This window comes from Sapajus apella, unplaced genomic scaffold, assembly GCF_009761245.1.
Source record: "Sapajus apella isolate SASKATOON/1434 unplaced genomic scaffold, GSC_monkey_1.0 scaffold252, whole genome shotgun sequence".
In the NCBI taxonomy this organism is placed as follows: Eukaryota; Metazoa; Chordata; class Mammalia; order Primates; family Cebidae; genus Sapajus; species Sapajus apella.
The window spans coordinates 278,182-296,919 of record NW_022437192.1 but is presented as its reverse complement, the minus strand read 5'-3'; the positions used below and the strand labels follow the sequence as shown (position 1 = coordinate 296,919).

Sequence of the window (18,738 nt, the reverse complement as noted above, 5' to 3'; positions counted from 1 at the left end):
TCTTTCTTTCTTTCTTTCTTTCTTTCTTTCTTTCTTTCTTTCTTTCTCTTTCTTTTTCTTTCTTTTTCTTTCTTTCTTTTTCTGATGGAGTCTTGCTCTGTCACCAGGCTGGAGTGGAGTGGCATGATCTGGGCTACTGTAACCTCTGCCTCCCAGGTTCAAGCAATTCTTATGCCTCAGCCTCCCAAGTAGCTGGGATTACAGGTGTGTGCCACCACACCTGGCTAATTTTATTTTTCTTTTTTGTATTTTTAGTAGAGATGGGGTTTTATCATGTTGGCCAGGCTGGTCTCAAACTCCTGACCTCAAGTGATCTGCCTGCCTTGGCCTCCCAAAGTGCTGGGATTACAGGCGTGAGCCACCAAGCCTGGCCTTAAAATAGTATTTTCTAGAACTACATATTTCAATTGGAAAAAATATGCTGTATTTGCTGAATCCTAGCAGTCATGGGAGCTGTCTAGAATAGCCTGGCTATAGCAATTCCTAGTTAAGTTGGAAGTTTCAAATGAGTTCAAAGTACAGGAATAAAGTTTCAGTGAGAGGCAGAAAACTGGAAAGTAATGCTTTTCCATGTTAATCAGTCAAGTCCATAAATTGTTTATATGTGTTTGTCTTTTAATTTGAATAATTTCTTAGAGGTGAGTATAACTATGAAGTGTGGGGTGGCTATGAAGTATGAGATTGCTTCCAGCATCCCACACAGTCACCCATGGACCCTCAGCCCAAGACCCTGATAGCCACTGTTGCACTCCAAGGGAAAAGGGGAGATCTGGGGGGCAAACAGAATTCTATCACAAGATGAGTGCAGAAAACGCCACAAACACAGTTCCTAAGGTTGATACAGAAACAGCATAAGAGGAAAGTGTCCAGATTATCCAAAATCCTATGAGGCAGGGATTCGGAACGTTCAAGGCCACCCTCTTACATCTGTCAGTGTAGGTCAGGGTTTCTGTGGATATGTGTGGCTGTGGCCGATGGAGACCCCAGTGATTAATCCCTATGAGGTTAGACATAGTTTGGGAGAGAGGAATTACACACACACACACACGCACACAGTGAAGGGCAGCCCTTCAAAGCCTCCCATCTTCATCCTCTGTCCATATTTAATTCTCCATCAACTCCCTTTTCATTTTTCCATTTTTTTAAACCAATAATAAATTCATTATATGATGCTGGCTGGCGTGGTGACTCATATCTGTAATCCTAGCACTTTGGAAGGCTGAGGCATGGAAATGGCTTAAGCCTGAGAGTTTGAGACAAATCAGCTGTGTGAGTCTGGATAGAGTCCTTCACTTCTCTGGGTCTCCATTTTATCATCCATTTTATGTGAATCACTCTTTCTACAAACAAGGATCCAATATAGACTGTCTGAGGGGAATGTAAGTAACCCAGTTTAGCTGTCCTCATTGATTCTGGTGTCTAGCAGGGGAGATGGACACCTTTGTTGGTGTCATACCTAATATTACACATTTTAGAAATACATATTTTAAAATTTGTGTGTGTTATCTCTTGAACTCTCGCTGTGAAGAGACACTCTCAGTGTGCATTGTTACTATAAGAATCTCTATTTTTCATCTATCCACCAAATAGAGCTTGAGGTCCCAGAATATGCCAGCTTCTGTGCTCCTCCTTGGGAATAAGATGAGGAATGTAAACACAGGTAGTTATGTTCTGAAGCAACAGTGTAGTGGGAAAGAAATACACAAGCCAGTTGAATAGAAGATACTACAATAAGTGGTTTGAAAAGGAAGGAAAGCAACAGTGAGAAAAGAAAGGCGGGAGAGCTAAGCCAGTTTCAGGAAAGCAGGTTAAACTTCTGACAGGAAGCCAAGTATAATAACAATATTAAAAAATGAGCAGAAATTAGGCAGACCCAAGCAAAGGGAACACCTAGTTCAAACCAAAAAATGAAAGATGTTGCAGCAAGTTTGTGAAACTGCAAGCAGCATCACTGGCAAGGGCAAGAGGAGAGAGAGAGAGAAAATTGGAAAAGTGTGTAAGGTCCTGTTCATATAGGGTTGGGAAAAGTGATTAAGATTTTTGGTGCTATCCTGAGATTTATAGTGAGTCATTAAAATATTTTAAGAAAAAAGAAATAAAATTTGATTTTTGCTTCAGCAGGATTCCTGCAGTTGTAAGGCACTGATCTAAGTCTCGCTTGGGTCAGAGCGAGACTGGAAGCAATAAAATGAGCTGGGAGATTCTGGAGAACTCTGAACAGCAGAAATAGTGATGAGATGTAGGGATGTGGAGACTACACTGGGATCCAGGAGGACAGGCACTAGAGGTGGTGCAGCTGCAAAGGCTCAGGGGCAGGGTTGGGAAAGCCTGAGGCTCCCAGTTGGGGAGCAGAGGAGACGTCTAACACCTGCAGACCCTAGTGAAGGAGCAGAATGGGGGTGGGCAAGGGAACCCTTGGGCTGGGATTTTCCATGTTTTTGGCAGTAGGACGATGTGGGCAACACAGTGTGGAACCCAGAGTAGAGAAGAATTGCAGGCTGTTACTCAACAAGATGTGCAGCAGCTGAAGGTTGCAGGAGTCCTGTGGGGTAACGTAAATCAAATTAGCTAGAAGATGTACAAGAGAATAACCCCTGGCTCAGAACCTCTGCACACTTGAAGGCATTTGGTCTACTCTGTAATCGATTTGCCATGGAAACCTGCTAGCTCCCCCACTCCTTTCTCATGATCCTTTCTATGACCTGGCTCATTGGTTCTCCTGTTGAACTGCCCACCCATGCACAGGTCCTGAATGATTCCATAATTGCTCACTAATGGTGGTGTCCTTTTATTCCCACGCCAGACGGGCCTAAATGTGAAAAAAATCATGAAGAGACCAGGCTCATTCCCTCTATCCCTTCTCCTTAGGAGAGCAGGAGGGGATGAGATGCTTCAAAATCCTGGAGGGATAATCGTTGGGATATGTGATATGATCCCAGAAACTTGAGAGAAAGGAGGAGGTCTCAGGACAGAGTGTGTGTGTGTGTGTGTGTGTGTGTGTGTGTGTGAGAGCACATGCATGTGTGTGCATGTGTGTGATACTAGAGAGTTTGGGCCAGGACTATGTCCTCTGTGCAGAAACAGCTGAAAGCCTGGAGTTGAGAATTTCTACTGAAGGTCCCAGAAACACCCTGAGAACAGGAAAATAGGAAGAGACAATGATAGTGATTGGCAAGTGAGGGATAAATAGCCAGGGGACATTTTTTTCTTTTAGGTTTCCATAATTTACTCTACAAAATCATTGATAATGTATCAATGACAGGTCCAAAAGTATTTATTTAATTTCCTCTAGAGACAGTGATAGACTGTGACAATATAATGCTCTCTGTGGATTGTGACCATAGAGAGCCTGGAAGCAGTCTATACTGGACCACATATACTGATTTGTAATTCAGCTTTATGCTGATTTCCATAGTTCTCGGAGCTGCCATTGTGTCCCTCAACACTGAAGGGCATGTCCTAGCCCAGGTTTTCCTGGCATTGAACAGCTACTGGCTACTTCTGGGTTCCCCTCACTTGTCTGCCACCTCCTGGCCTCCCTGAGTCACCGACAGCTATGCCCTGTAGATGCCTCTTGTGGAGCCCAAGATCAAAAGACACTGTGAAGACTATGAAAGAGAAAAGGAAGTTCATGTTGCTTGGACCAGCTCCATCCAGCAGTGCAAGGGAAAGACACCATGTTAACCAAATTGTGCTGCTGATTTTCTGAATCTTCAGTGAGCATGGATCCATAATGGAGTCACAGTGGCTTCTTCTTATCACCCAAATCCAAAGAGAAAATAGACTTCACGGTCAGTTACTTCAGCAAACGCAGACCCTGGGAAGTCATGGTTTCTCATACACCATCATTTCTTTGTAGCAACTTCACATCTGGTTCTATCAAGAGGAATCCTTGTGGGTTAGGTGCCTTTGGAAAGATCTTTGTGTACTTCAGAGGATGGGAAATTTAAAGCACACTTCAAAGTCCCTACTTTATAAGGGTTTTTAAGAATTGCCAGTTCCCAAACATTGCCAGTTGACACATAGGAATCTAGACATTAGATTCAGCTTTATAATCTGGATATAATATGACAATTGTTAAAACTTTTCTTGCATTCAAAAGTGATGCATAAAATGATGACATATGAAAGCAACGCCTTGAGCAATCCTGAGAGAATCCCAGGGATGTATTTTACTCTGTTCAACATGTAGCCTGACACTGAGGGACCAATATTGAGTGCCATTCAAGAAAAGTCTGTTGGGTTTCCTTAGTGAACAATGTTTCCTCAGTTGAAAGTGATCAATTTTCCTAATCCCTGGTTTCCATAACAACTGCGGAGCACCACCAGCACTGGGGGTGTCACTGACAGGTCCTCACAGGACAAGTACTGTTGCCCCAAGTAAGGGCCTGCAGTGGAAGGGATTCAGAGCTTCAGCAGCAGGAACCTGAAGCCTCACCACAAGGCACAGCATATAATCTGCCGCTTCATGAGAAGTGTAATTTAATCATTGATCCACCATAATCCTGATACACTTTTAACCATGTCAAAGCCTAAAGGGAAATGGTGGCCTCATTACAGATTCAGCACAGTTTACAAACATCAGCCACCCAGACTTATCTCAGGGATTGCTTTTGGCCTGGAGGGACTGGAGATAGGGACGCATTGGAGCTCTGCAGAGAACATGACCATCTGTCCCCCTGAGGAAACAGAAGCACCAGACCAGGCATCACAGAATATGATTTTTTCTTTTCTTTTCTTTCTTTCTTTCTTTATTTATTTTGATTTTTTCTTCAACACATACCACAGGATCCTGACAGAGAAAGTTCTCACTGGTACAAACTCTAAAAGTTTTCAGGAACAAATGGATCTGTTTACTACAATGGAATTTTTGAATCATAAAGCAAATTTATAACATCTAATAACAATATAAGTGGGCTAGTAGGATCTTTGAAAGTTTTGGAATGCTCTGTACTATAATAATGTTTCTGTTTTTCAAAAAACAAAGTTATTTAATTTGTGTAAAGTTTCACAGGTACTTAATACAATGTTACATTTTGTTGCATTGTCCTGTTATGGTGATGCAAATAGAATGCAATTTATACTTTTAGATACAAATAATTGATTCTGCATTCAAGGATCTTGTTTGAATTAAGTACTTCTGTTGCATTTAATGAGATTCTTGCAAACAGGTATCAACTTTTAAATTTGAGATACATAATTTTGCCTGCAATCATCCAATTAATTGCTTTTTAAACATTAGATTGTGGTAGTTGTATTGGTTTCCTGTGGTTGCTGCAAAAAATTGCCACAAACTTGATGGTTTAAAACAACAGAAATCTATCTTCTCACAACTTTGGAGGCCAGGAGCCAGAAATCAAGGTCTCATTAGGGCCGTGCTCCCTCCAGAGGATCTAGGGGAGAATCAATTCCTTGGCTGCAGGCATTCCTTGGCTTGTGGCTGCATCACTCCAATCTCTTGCCTCCGTCTTCATATCACCTTCTCCTCTGTGTGTCTGTGAACCTCAAACTCCCTATGGGTACTGGGCTTAATTCCTGGGTAATGGAATAATCTATACAACAAACCTCAATGACACAGGTTCACCTATGTAACAAACCTTCAACATGTACCCTCAAACCTATGTAACAAACCTTCAACATGTGCCCTCAAACCTAAAAGTTAAAAAAAAACTCCCTCCCCAAGGCTGGTGTGGTAGCTCACGCCTGAAATCCTAGCACTTTGGGAGGCTGAGACGGACGGATTACCTGAGGTCAGGCATTCAACTTGGCCAACAAGGCAAAACCCTGTCTCTACTAAAAATACAAAAATTAGCCAGATGTGGTGGTGTGCGCCTGTAATTCCAGCTACCCAGGAGGCTAAGGCGGGAGAATTGCTGGAACCCTCGGAGCAGAGGCTGCAGTCAGCTGAGACTGTGCCACTGCACTCCAGCCTGGGCAACAGAGTAAGACTGCGTCTCGAAAAACAAACAAACAAACAAAAATACCTCCCTCTCCTTGTCTTTTATAAAAATACATGTGAATACATGTGACTGCATTTAAGGTCCACCCAGATACTCTAGCCTAGCTCATCCTCTCAGCACCCTTAACTTAATCTTATCTTTTTCAATACAAAGTAATACTCACTCTTTTGCCGTATAAAGTAATAGTTATATGTTCCAGGGATTTGACATGGATATCCTTTGAAAGGTTGCCTTGCAGCCTCCCAAAGTGGTATATTCATTTCCTGTGGCTGCTATAATAAATTACCATAAATTTGGTGACAATATAAAACATATATATTCACTTACAGCTCTTGAAATCAGCAAATTAAAATAATTTTGAGTGGGCTTTAGTTCAGTGGACTGAAGTCAAGATGTCAGCTGGGCTGGGTTTCTTCTATAGGCTCTAGGGGAGGACCTAACCCTGTCCGGCTTCTAAGACTGTTTATGTTCCTTGACTTGTAAGCCCTTCCTCCACCTTCGATATGAATCACTTCAGCCTCTCCTGGCCTCATCACATCCCCTTCTCCTCTGACTCTGACATTTCCTGCCTCCTCTGACAAGGACCACTGTGATTATATTGGGCCCACCCAGCAAATCCAAGATAATCTGTCTATCCCAAGATTCTTAACTTAATCACATTTACAAAGTCCTTTTTGCCAAATAAGGCAACACTGGCAGTTTCTGGGGATTAGGATGTAATTAGGGGCCATTAACGAGATTACTCAAGTAGCAATTTGTGAGTAAAATGATTATAGAGAGGCAAATTATTTACAACCTATAGTTTACAGAGCAGTGTTGTTTTTTTTGAGTTTGGCATGTATTTTTAGCAATGAAAATGCTTTAAGCATTTATACTATATATGGAGAGCTTTTGATTCTTTTGTATTCAAGACTATGCACATTTGGGGCTGTGTTTTCTAGAAACATGCGCAATAACAGAGTATCTGGGCAGAACTTAGAAATACGGTATTACTATGAGAAAGTACATTTCCTTAATCTAACACACATTATGATTTATATTTGGCTTACAAATTGATACACCTCAGATTCTTTCAGCTGTTTCCTTCTTTCTCTCTCTAAGTCGGTGCTCTACCTGGACTGGGTCAACTTGCCTCTTTAGGACTAGAAGAAACACCATGTTGCAAGTCACGGTATGCAAATACAACTGTCTGCTACGTGCTGATTTTGTATTTGCAACTTTGCTGGATTTGTTTATTGACTCTGTGTGGTGTGTGTGTGTGTGTGTGTGTGTGTGTGTGTGTGTGTGTGTGTAATCCTTAGGGTTTTCTGCACATATGATCATGCTATCTGCTAACAAAGATAATTTTACTTCTTCCTTTCCACTTGGTTGTTTTACTTTATTTTCTTTGCCTAATTACTCTGGCTAGAACTTCCAATACTAAGTTGAATAGATGTGTGAGTAGGTATTTTTGTCTTGTTACTGATCATAGAGGAAAAGCCTTCCTCATTCTTTCACCTTGAGTATAATGTTCGTGATGGGCTTCTTATAAATAGCCTTTACTGTGTTGAGGTAGTTTCCTTCTATTCCTAGGTTGTTGAATGTTTTTATCAGAAAAGGGTGTTGAATTCTGTTAAATGCTTTTCTGCGTCAGTTGAGATGATTATGTGGACCATGAAAGTTTTGAGGTAGGGGAGAGACAGACGATACTTTCCTTTACAAAGATCTCTCTGGTTGCAGGCAGTCTTTGGAGGAGAGCAAGACTGGAGGCAAAGAAATGTGTTGGGAAATTTTGGCAGAAACCCCAGGGACAGATAATGATGCTTCGAGCTAGGGAAGTGGCTACACACTGTCATTTGCACCCCAGACAAGAGCAGAAGCCTAAGATGGAGTAGTTCTAAAGGCCCAGGTGGGAGAGAAGGCTGAACCAAAGATCAGGAGGGCACTGAGCTGAATACTAAGCCCACTGCTGCAGGTCAGTTACAGAGGTGCAGAGGGAAAGGAGATGCAGGTCTCCCGGTTTGGGGCACTGTGGTGCAAACCAGGCTTGCAAGGATTGAGCTGTAAGTATTCGTGCCCTTGGAATGGGTGACAGCAGATGGAGGGTGCTGAGTGAGGAGGGGGATGGGCAGTTTGCAAAGAGAACAGGAGCCCCTCTCAGTGAGCTGGAGGGCTGCGGGACTCTGAGAGAGCAAAGCTGAGATCTGTAGTGAACGTGACAGATGAGGAACTTGAGGAAAAATACATTCCTGTGCTTTTCTGACTGTATTTGGTCTCTCTTTTCTAGCACTGGAGCCCATCGTCCTATTTTCTTCCTTCCAGCTCTTTCTTCAATTGGACGGTTTTCCTCCTGTTGAACAACCCTCCTATTGTGATATCGCAAGCCTTCAATAAATTGCAAACACTGTCCCGTGAGTCTCCAGAGTGTCCCACTCTTTCCAGACACAGTGGCGGTTATTCATCTGCTTCATCTGCCTCCTTCCTAAGCTATGGCTCCAGGTGGAGGTGGTCACCCTTCCCACATAGAACCTAAAGACACATTACCCAATCCATGGCCCACAGCAAACTCCCAGAGCTCAGCAGCAGCTGGGTAGGAGCCCGCCCCCCATAACACCTAACACCAGCAGCCCCACTAGAGTTTTACTGCACCATACAAAGAACATGGAGTGAGGGGAGTAAACAACATCTTGTAACAGGTAACTGAAAACCCACAATGCGTAGGCTCTGCTCCACAAGAGCCATGATGCACTGAGAAGAGAATTCTGAATTTGGGGCACAATTGCAGAATTCTGATATTCTGTCAGCCCTGGCACACTTTAGTGGATTCCACTGCCCTTAGCCACAGGAGCCTCCAAGCTCATCTTAGGGTTTACTCCTGGTCAGGGATTAGGTGGGAGTGAGGGGTGGATTGGGAAGCACTGAAGGCTCTACGGGGTGACATATGTAGGTATGCAATTGCTAAAAGCACAAGCCTCTCATCAGGCACCACAGAAACAACTTTTTTAGCCAATGCTGCAGACTCCCACTGGGTGAACCCACAATGCCTATAAAATTCACAGGGCAGTTTTGCAGCAAATGTTTTCCACACTGGGCTGTTGAAAGAAGCAAACTAGGAAGTTTAAAAGCAATAGGAGTTTGGGTTACTTAATAATTAAGCTATAGCAACTTTTCCTGAAAAAAAATATTTTCGATAATAGTTCTTAAATCATTAAAATGTTGGCTAAATTTTGAGTTTTGAAACATTTCCTCCTTAAAATGAACACAATATATTCTAGGGTGAAGTGCAGTGAGTGGAATTTTTGTTTTGTTTTATGGTGAGAAGAAACGCTATTTTATACCAGGTGGTTGTTTTAATCACCCACTTATCTCCTGCATTTATTTAAACAAATTTTTTTTACAAACGAATATTAAACTTCACATTAGGATAAATAAGGTTTCTTCTACAGCTGTCCAGTTTGTTATTTAAATATAATATTTTAAGTATGTAACTTATCAGAGTAAAATTTATTAGAATAATTCATTAGAAGTCAGTTGGTTAGCTCCATATTTGTTCAACAATGTTGCATATTGAGACAACAAATTTTTTTGTGTGTAAACAAAGTCCTTTATATTTATACCTGTATCGACAGCTTCCACTTTATTTGTGTACCACATAGCATGTGTTTTTGTGACTCTGCTTTGTAGAAAAACACATTTTAATAGAATATCTCCCAGTGACTTTATAGTTTCTTACAGGATTTTTGAAAAATATCACTCTGCAAATGTCCTGCCTAGGTACTGTCCTTGAAAACGTAGAAAATCTTAATTTGGTTTCTTTCTTTTTTTTTTTTTTTCCAATTATACTGAAAACTCGCATTGTACTACGTCTCAGCACTCCCATACTTACTTGGTGTTAGCTGAAGGAGGTTTGCATTTTGCTGGAAAAATGCATTTGGCAAGATTTTTCCTCTTCAGGAGATCGGCCAAGATGCAATTTGATTTGTCATTCGGTACTATTGCTTTCACAAAAGGTGTCACGCAAGCTTCATTCATTTCCTTTCAATGGCCCATGTATATGCAGAACTGTGCTGAGTGTATCAGTTATTTTCCCTACATGGAATGGCGCTTGATAAGCTTTGGCACACCCTGTGGAAGCGGCCAACTTTGTGGATCCCAGGACGCGCGTAGCGCTGAGACCGCGCCAAGCTACAGCGGGGCGTCCAGCTGTCGGGGCGAGTGGAAAGGAAGGCACAGCGGAGTGGAACCGCGCAGCGCACGCCACAAGCACCAGGAGTTCATTTCACTGGGGCAGCACGTGGGGTCCTGACGGGAGGGATGCGGGGTAAGTGCTTCTGCCTAGATACGCGACGCGGGAACCCTGGGGAGACAGGCCTGTGATAACTCGACCCTGGACCACATCCTGCGGCGGATTTGGTAGGTAGCCTCGGTGAAGGGCGGAGTCTTCCAGAGAAGGGAGGAGCGGCAGAAACATGGAGGAAGGCGGAGGGGCGAGGAGGAGGTTTCTTTCCAGGGCTCCTTTTAGCAGGTTGATTGGTTTTCTCTGGGCTACAGCCCCCTCTAGCGTTTCTTATGCGCTGGAAGTTCTGCTTTCTTTCATAGATCAGTAAGGATCTTTTTCTATTCCTAATATTCGGGGAAAATTTTTCACTACTGGACTCACCCTTCTTTACAGTTAATCTCAGTTCCCCTAATAACGTTTTAAGAATGTCTTCGCCGGGCGCGGTGGCGCGTGACTGTAGTCCCAGCTACTCAGGAGGCTGAGGCTGGAGGATCTCTTGAGCCCAGGAGTTCTGGGCTGTAGTGCGCTATGCTGATCCGGTGTCCACACTGTTTGGCATTAATATGGTGACCTCCCGGGAGCGGGGGACCACTAGGTTGCCTAAGGAAGGATGAACCGGCCCAGGTCAGAAACGGAGCAGGTCAAAACTCCCGTGCTGATCAGCAGTGGGATTGCGCCTGTGAATAGCCACTTCACTCCAGCCTGGGCAACATAGCGAAACACCTCTTATTTACTTATTCATTAAAAAAAAAAATCTTAAGAAGCAAGGAGGAAAGATTTTGTGCCCAGTTGGCCACCTTGAAGCCAGAGGCGTCTGTTATGGTCTTTTTCTCTTTTTTCTTGAGACAGGGTCTGGCTCTGTTGACCAGGCTGGAGTGCAGTGGCACAATCTCGGCTCACTGCAACCTCTGCCTTCCGGGTTCAAACGATTCTCCTGCCTCAGCCTCAGTTACCTGGCCACCACAGCCGGCTAATTTTTGTGTTTTTAGTAGAGACGGAGTTTCATCACGTTGGCCAGCCTAGTCTCGAGCTCCTGGCCTCACGTGATCCACCCTCCTTGGCTTTCTAAAGTGCTGGGATTACAAATACGAATCACCACACCTGGCCACTCATAGTCTTTTAGTAAGAATATATTTAAGGGAAATTCTTTACATAGTAACAGGAGAATTGGACTTTTAAAGTCAGATATGTGAGAGTCTCAACTGGTCCTCTGTCCAGTCATGAGATCTTGGACACGCTATGTAAATTATCTAAGCATTAATTAACTTATGTATAAAATGGATGTAATCATGTTACCATAGACACTAGGGTTTTAGGGCTGGCAGATGTAATAAAGGGGAGGCTTTATTAATAACCTCTCTTTATCTCACTAATCATTGCTAATTTCTGCTGTTTCCTAGGTGTCTCAAAACTAAACTCATGCCTCTGGCAGTCATTTATGGAGCAAACAGTATGTGTCTGGCAATGTTCAAGTGCTGAGAAAAATATAAGGCATAAAACACATAGTTATAAAACATAGCTGTCAGACAGAGCACCCACTTTCCAGGAGTTGACAGTTGTAAAGAGGAGACAATAAATGCAATGACCTTGCAGTGTGATGGGGGCTAGCACAGCAATGTATGCAGGTGTTGTGGGTATTACAGGGGAGGAAGCTGGCCTGGAGTGTCAGACTCAGAGGATCTGGGTAGAGCAGAGGTTCACAACCTCAGCATTATAGTGAGTACTTGATGTTTCAGGCCAGACAGCTCTTTGTTGTGGAGGTTGTCCTGTGAATTGTAGGATGTTTAGCAACATTTTTAGCCTCTACCCACCAGATGCCTCTAACACCAACACCTCCCTGATTGTGACAACCCCAAAAATATATCCAGACATTGCCACATGTCCTGAGGGAAGAGGGTTCACTTGAGAACTGATGTGTAGAAGATAGCTGAGACATCATTCAGAGTTGGATTTCCCAGAGGCATCTTTATTTGGCAGAATGGCAGATTAGTCTTTTTCTTTCTCTTTCTTTCTCTCACTTTCTGAGACAAAGTCTCGCTCTAGTCACCCACGATGGAGTGCGGTGGCGTGATCTCAGCTCACCGAAACTTCTGCCTCCTGGGTTTTGCCATGTTGGCCAGGCTGGTCTCGAACTTCTGACCTTAGGTGATCTGCCTGCCTTGGCCTTCCAAAGCGCTGAGATTACAGGCGTGAGCCACCGTGCCCAGCCAGTTTTTCTTAAAGACAGGATTTCACTCCGTTGCCCAGGCTGGAGTGCAGTGGCAAGATCATCATAGCTCACTGTAACCTGGAGCTCCTGGGCTCAAGTGATCCTCCTGCCTCAGCCTTCAGAGTAGCTGGGACTATTCACGCCACCAGGCCTGGCTAATTTTTTAAACTTTTTGTAGAGACAGTGCTTCAATATGTTGCCCAGATTGTTCTTAAACTCCTGACCTCAAGCAATTCTTTTGCCTCAGCCTCCCAAAGTGCTGGGATTAGAGGTGTGAGCCCACACATGGCCCAGATTAATTTTTTGGCTGGGCATGGTGGCTCATGCCTGTAATGGGAGGATGAGGAGGGTGGACTGCCTGAGCTCAGGAGTTCGCAACCAGCCTGGGCAACACAGTGAAACCCCGTTTATACTAAAATACAAAAAATTAGCCAGGCATTGCAGTGTATGCCTGTAATCCCAGCCACTCGGGAAGCTGAGGCAGAAGAATCAGCTGAACCCAGGAGGCGGAGGTTGCAGTGAGCTGAGATCCCGCCACTGCACTCCAGCCTGGGCGACAGGCTGTCTCAAAAAAACGATTAGTTTTTTGTTTATATTAATATAATTGGTTCCTTAATTATTTTAATGTGTTAGAACATACTAATTTTAATTTCAAGGTACAGATACAATTCTTTAAATATATTTGGGCAGTAGTGATACTTGCAGAAAATAGTGAATGAAAGAAAATAAAAACAATAGCATTCCACCACATACAAGTCCTAACAATTTTCTAACCATCATGCTCTTTCCCTCTCCACCACAAACTCAGCCTCCTTTTGTACTTGTTTGGATTAGGACCTGGAGAGGGCAGAGTTTGGGGCAGGGCGCAGGCAGTGCAGTTCAAGCCAAACCTCCCCTCCAGGGCAGGGCCCCCTACTCCTGCTTAGAAATACCCAGCATTCCAAAGAGAATGTTCCCCTTCTTCTCCCTAGGCTTGATCTCTCCTTGGGTTTCAGGCAAAGGACTTCAAGACTGAGGCAGTCTTAGAAATTTTCCTTAGGCTGCATTGCCCCTTATTTCTGAAGCAAAATTGTGTTTGATGCCTAAGAACATAGAAGGTGATAGTGAAGAGAAGAGGTGAGTGCAGCTGATTTTACCAGAGTCAGCGGAGCTAAGAGCCTGAGCTGGGAAGCTCACTGCAATCTCTGCCTAGAAGTCCTCTGTCGCAGGGCCTGGGCATCTACATTTTATTTTATTATGTATTTATTTTTGAGACACAGTCTTACTCTGTCACACAGGCTGGAATGCAGCAGCGTGATCTAGGCTCACCACCTCCTGGGTTCAAGTGATTCTCCTGCCTCAGCCTCCCAAGTAGCTGGAATTACAGGTGCCCACTGCCACACCCTGCTAATTTTTTTTTGGTATTTTTAGTAGAGAAGGGGGTTCCACAATGTTGGCCAGGCTGGTATGGAACTCCTGAACTCAAGTGATCCACCTGCCTCGGCCTCACAAAGTAAAGTGTTGGGATTACAGGCGTGAGCCACTGAGCCCAGCCAAACACTTACATATGGAGATGCTTTTGTAGAAGCCAGAGGTGCTGTAAGAAATACAACTTTGAGACAGCCATGCTGTGAGACCATCAAAGCTAGCTAGGGAGCAAGGCTACCTGAAGAAGCAATGAGGTACTAAACATGTGAGTGAAATTTCTTGGGTCTTCCAGACCACCTACCAGACACCAGCTAAATGCAGCTATGTAACTCTGATTTCCTGTGGAACAGAAGAACCATCCAGCCAAAGTCTTTCAGAATTCCTAGTTCACAGAACCGGAGGAAATAATAAATCATTGTTTTAAGCTCCAACATGATGAAGTGATTTTTATACAGCAATCGATAAGCAAACACAGGGCTTTTAAGAGAAATGAAAGAAAACTGCATTCTGGGGATAGTAAATTTTGTATGCTTTTGGTGTAACCTGATTAGCTGGCAATTAGCAAAAAGGTCAGTCTTGGGATTCTGTACTTCAGTAGGTTTTCTAGGGATATCAAAGAAGACATTTTAGTTGTTTATTCTTAAGAAAACTCTGGGAGTTCACCTATGAAATATCCTTGCAAAATGTGTCAGTGTCCCTTGTTAGCACCTTTGACCTTGTTAGTTCAGGTTTGCGCCATTTCCTTTATTAGAATTTTATTAAAGACAACTTTGAGATTGGGAAAAGACCTGAGTCTTTTCTGACTCTCAGTGGGCCTAGAGGATATGAACACTCTCCAGTGCCCCATATTCTCCTCCTTGTTTGAAGATGACAGCAGTGACATTATTCTCTCCAGCTCTTCAGTCAGTCGTCATGGCTACCTAAACATGGAATGTCCTAAGGTGGCTCAGGTCATTGATAGGGAACTAGGGCCATGACCTTGGAAATGTGAGCTGCTGAAGGGGGCCAAGTGGACTATGGAAATTAGGATCTCCCTGCATGGTGGGATTACAAGGCAACCAAGAAACAAACAGAAACAGAAGAAAACCGAACTAAGATTTGAAATACCCACAGAACAGAATCATGGAACGTAAAACAAGTAAACTATATTTGGGAGCTGGGGTGAATCCATCACTGGTGACTGGAACCTTGAGTCGGCATTTTCTCCTCAGGAAGGTGGGCTGGAATGGGGTGGGCTGTGTTTGGCAAGGGCTGTAGTGGTTTAGAATCTGGGTAAATGAGCAGAATCAGAGGTGCAGAATCAGTTTTCTGACTGTACCTCTCACACCAACCCAGGACCTGTCCATGTGTCCTCTTCACTCTGTGTTTCCCATAGTCCCTGTCCTCTGGGGTGTCCTCCATTTTCTCCCTCACCTCTCACCTGCCTGGTTCCCCAGCTGGGCCTCAGGCCTGTCTCCCCAGAGTAAATGCCCAGGATCATTGAGGAAGCGTTGGCTGCGCTGGCATGTTAGGCAGGTCTGTACTGTCCAGCGCTGTCCCCTGCAGCCTAGGGTGGACATGGGAAAAAGTGTCCAGGTTCAGAAGTAATGGTCTCTTGCTGACAGTTCTGCCTCCAGTGTTTTTCAGTAGGTACCCCCGCTCCCCCACCACATCCCCAATTTAAATGGACGTTTGATGGTGTCAGGCCCCTGCATAAGCTCCTTAGATTTCTTGGAACTCTTTAAGATAAAGTCCAAACTCCCTAACAAGACTTCAAGAACTGGCCCGTTTCCTTCTCCAGCCTCATGTCTTGCCCTCCTACCTCAAACTCCAGCCTCCTGAACTCTCATTTCCTTGACAGCACCACAAGCTCTTGTCAGGCCTCCATGTGCAAGCCCGGACCCAGAAAAGTCTGAAGTCCTGCCTGCCTCGGCTGATCGCCCCCCATCCTCCGCATGCGTTCGCCATTATCCCTGACTCAGAGCTTTCCCTGGACATTAGGCTTCTCTTCCCACTCTGCCATCTTAACTGTTATTATGATAATGTGAATACTCCTCACCCCACCCTACCACCTTAACTGTTCTTGCTCTGTGAATATCCCTCTACTCTAACGCCTTTCCCCACCCGCCATTGTAACTGAATTTATGGTAATGTATACTCCTTGCCCCTACCCCCACCACTGTAACCAATCCAGTAACACCCCTGCCTCCTTCCCAAAAAATTTGTCCCAACCTATAAAACCAACTCCTGGCCGGGCGCGGTGGCTCAAGCCTGTAATCCCAGCACTTTGGGAGGCCGAGGTGGGTGGATCACGGGGTCAAGAGATCGAGACCATCCTGGTCAACATGGTGAAACCCCGTCTCTACTAAAAATACAAAAAATTAGCTGGGCATGGTGGTGCGTGCCTGTAATCCCGGCTACTCAGGAGGCTGAGGCAGGAGAATTGCCTGAACCCAGGAGGCGGAGGTTGCGGTGAGCCGAGATCGCGCCATTGCACTCCAGCCTGGGTAACATGAGTGAAACTCTGTCTCAAAAAAAAAAAAAAAAAAAAACCAACTCCTATCCTAACCCACCACCCTTTGCTGACGCCCTTTTTGGCCTCAGCCCACCTGCACCCAGGTGGATAAACAGCCATGTTGTGGTAGGTATCTTCATTCAAAGCGCACGTTTTAACAGCTCTCTTGTCTCAGAGTCCTAACACATGCCAAGAATTTCCATCTCTTACTCCCTTTGCTATCATGAATTTTACCACCACTGGCATGAGTAAGTGAGCATTTTACTCCACCAGTTAAAAATAAATATTTGCTTAACCAATGATGGGACTCATGTCCTCTGCAAAGCCAAATAACATCTATTATTGTGCATGGGTGGGGTTGCCTCTTAAAGTAACAGCTATTCTCTACTGCCCACGCTAGGAAAAAAAAAAAAAAAAAAGCCAAGCCCAAACCCTAGTTTGTGCAATGGAGTTAGCAACTTAATCTAAACCTGAAAAAAGAAGACTCCTGCGAATTCCACACCCAACATCCATTTAGAGGGAGGAAGGCGCTGTTGGCCTCCAGTGCCCCCGCCCCACCCCACCCACAATGTTCCGCAATCGTCCACCTCGGCAGGAGCACTCACGTCTCTGGCGCTGGGTGCAGGTGAGGCCGGGCACGAGGAGGGAAGAACAGCCTCGACAGAGAGTCCTCTTCACCGAAGGGTCCCTGGGGGCGGAGGAAGGCAGTGGTCCCGAGCCCGCGCTCCCTCTCGCGTTCCATCCGCCCGCCACCCGCCCCAGGGCTCTCACCGCCGCAAGACGAGCCGCTTCGCGATGGTCCTCTCCGTGTGGCAGTAAAATCTTGCCAGCGCCTGGTTCTCGGGGTCCTGGGCAAGGACACAATGCGCGGCCTGCAGGAGGGGAGCGGTCATTCTGGGGCTTGCGGCGCGGAGCATCATCCCGTGCGGCCCTTGTTGCAGACTCACCTGGTACAAGAAGCTGAGCCTCTGGAAGGCCTCGCGGTCCTTCACCGGCCCCGCCATTAGCGCCGCGCTCCTCGGCCGCCCGCAGCCCCGCCCCTCGCACAGCCCCGCCCGGGCGTCCGCGCGAGGCCTCTTGGGAAGCGTAGTCCCCGCGCCTTAAGGCGCCTCCCCGCGGCCTCACAGATTTATCTGTTCCAAAACCAATCCCCAGCAATCCATGCCCACGGTCCCTTTATAAGTTTTCAGTGTTTGTGTCTTCCTCAAGCTCATGACCAGTCATATTCCCTAGGGACCTAGTGGAGCAGGTGAGGATCTTAAATCGGCTAGACATTTTCAGGACCGAAACCTGGTCTCTTTATGCAGATAGGTTGGGGAGATGGTTATGTGCAATTTATACACAGGTAGAGCTTCTGCCCTACTCTCCTGAAGTCAGAGGCAGATGCCTGTAAGATCTACAGAGGGAAGGCATAGAGGTACTACATAAAAAAAAAAAAAAAAAAGCACTGGTGCCAGTGGGGGTGAAAGTGAGCAGGATCATGAGGGTGCTGGAGGGAGGCAAAAGGACTCTCGGTCCTCGGAAAGCACGGCTTACTCCCACTTTTCCACTTACCAAAGAGACCACTTCCTGTTATGCAGTGCTGGACACACAGTAGGTGATCCGCACTTTCTGAGTGGTTTCTAACTCCTAGGCTTAGGTACAGCACAGAAATCTGTCAACAGCATTCCCTGCCCCTGAAACTTCACCCCACTCTCCACGCTGACATTCACTTCACACCCCTCCCTCTGACCCCTTCTGTCTTCCATTTCTTCTGTCTGGTGTCCCGTGACTCATAGTGACTATCAGTTACTGAGGTCAAAAGCAGATGGATGTGAGCTGGAGGGGTAGATGAACGAACCCTGAGATGGGGAGGCAGCGTTAGTCTGGAGAGGGTAAGACTTCTCTTCCCTCTCAGACCTGGTGCCAGGCAGGAGCAGAAAAGCCGGGCTCCAGCTGGGAGTAAAGACATGGCTGAAACCTCTGAACTAGTTTCACAGGGTTCCTCAGACAGAGGTGTGTTTAAAATGTAGATGCAGGCCAGGCACAGTGACTCACACCTATAATCCCAACACTTTGGGAGGCTGAGGCAGGCGGATCACTTGAGTTCAGGAGTTAAGAGAGCAGCCTGGGCAACATGGCAAAACCCCATCGCTACTAAAAATACAAAAATTGGCCGGGTGTGGTGGTGCATGCCTATAGTCCCAGCTACTCGGGAGGCTGAGACAGGAGAATGGCTTGAACCCAGGAGGCAGAGGTTGCAGTGAGCCGAGATCATGCCACTGCAGTCCAGCCTGGGCAACAGAGTGAGACTCTGTCTCAAATATAAATAAATACATAAAATAAAATGTAGATGCCAAGGCCCACCCCAGACCTTGACTAATCACTAAGGTGAGACCGAGGAACATGCATGTTAAACACCCAGTGATTCT

General features: G+C 45.3%; 1 protein-coding gene across 3 annotated transcripts; it reads right to left on the bottom strand.

Moving 5' to 3' along the window:
- Positions 1 to 14,958: 14,958 nt before the first annotated feature.
- On the bottom strand, positions 14,959 to 17,383 carry RPP21 (ribonuclease P/MRP subunit p21). 3 transcript variants are annotated; one of them, XM_032271850.1, is made up of 5 exons: positions 17,275 to 17,383; positions 17,099 to 17,199; positions 16,933 to 17,015; positions 15,254 to 15,379; positions 14,959 to 15,101 (listed from the first exon to the last, which is right to left on the bottom strand). In XM_032271850.1, the coding sequence occupies exons 1-5, from the start codon at positions 17,329 to 17,331 to the stop codon at positions 15,004 to 15,006; spliced, it is 465 nt and encodes a 154-aa protein (XP_032127741.1). In that variant the 5' UTR covers positions 17,332 to 17,383; the 3' UTR covers positions 14,959 to 15,003. The 3 variants fall into 3 exon arrangements, with proteins under 3 accessions (XP_032127741.1, XP_032127742.1, XP_032127740.1); XM_032271851.1 differs by having other exon boundaries at positions 14,960 to 15,101; positions 17,099 to 17,175; positions 17,275 to 17,346; XM_032271849.1 differs by having other exon boundaries at positions 14,960 to 15,101; positions 17,099 to 17,359.
- Between the last annotated feature and the right edge of the window lie 1,355 nt (positions 17,384 to 18,738).

Coding starts and splice junctions, on each gene's coding strand:
- RPP21 (XM_032271849.1), bottom strand. CDS start 17,331: ATGGCGGGGCCGGTGAAGGACCGCGAGGCCTTCCAGAGGCTCAGCTTC. Junction 17,016..17,098: donor AAGCGGCTCGTCTTGCGGCG/GTGAGAGCCCTG, acceptor CTCCGCCCCCAG/GGACCCTTCGGTGAAGAGGA. Junction 15,102..15,253: donor CCAGCTGGGGAACCAGGCAG/GTGAGAGGTGAG, acceptor TCATTTACCCAG/ATTCTAAACCACTACAGCCC.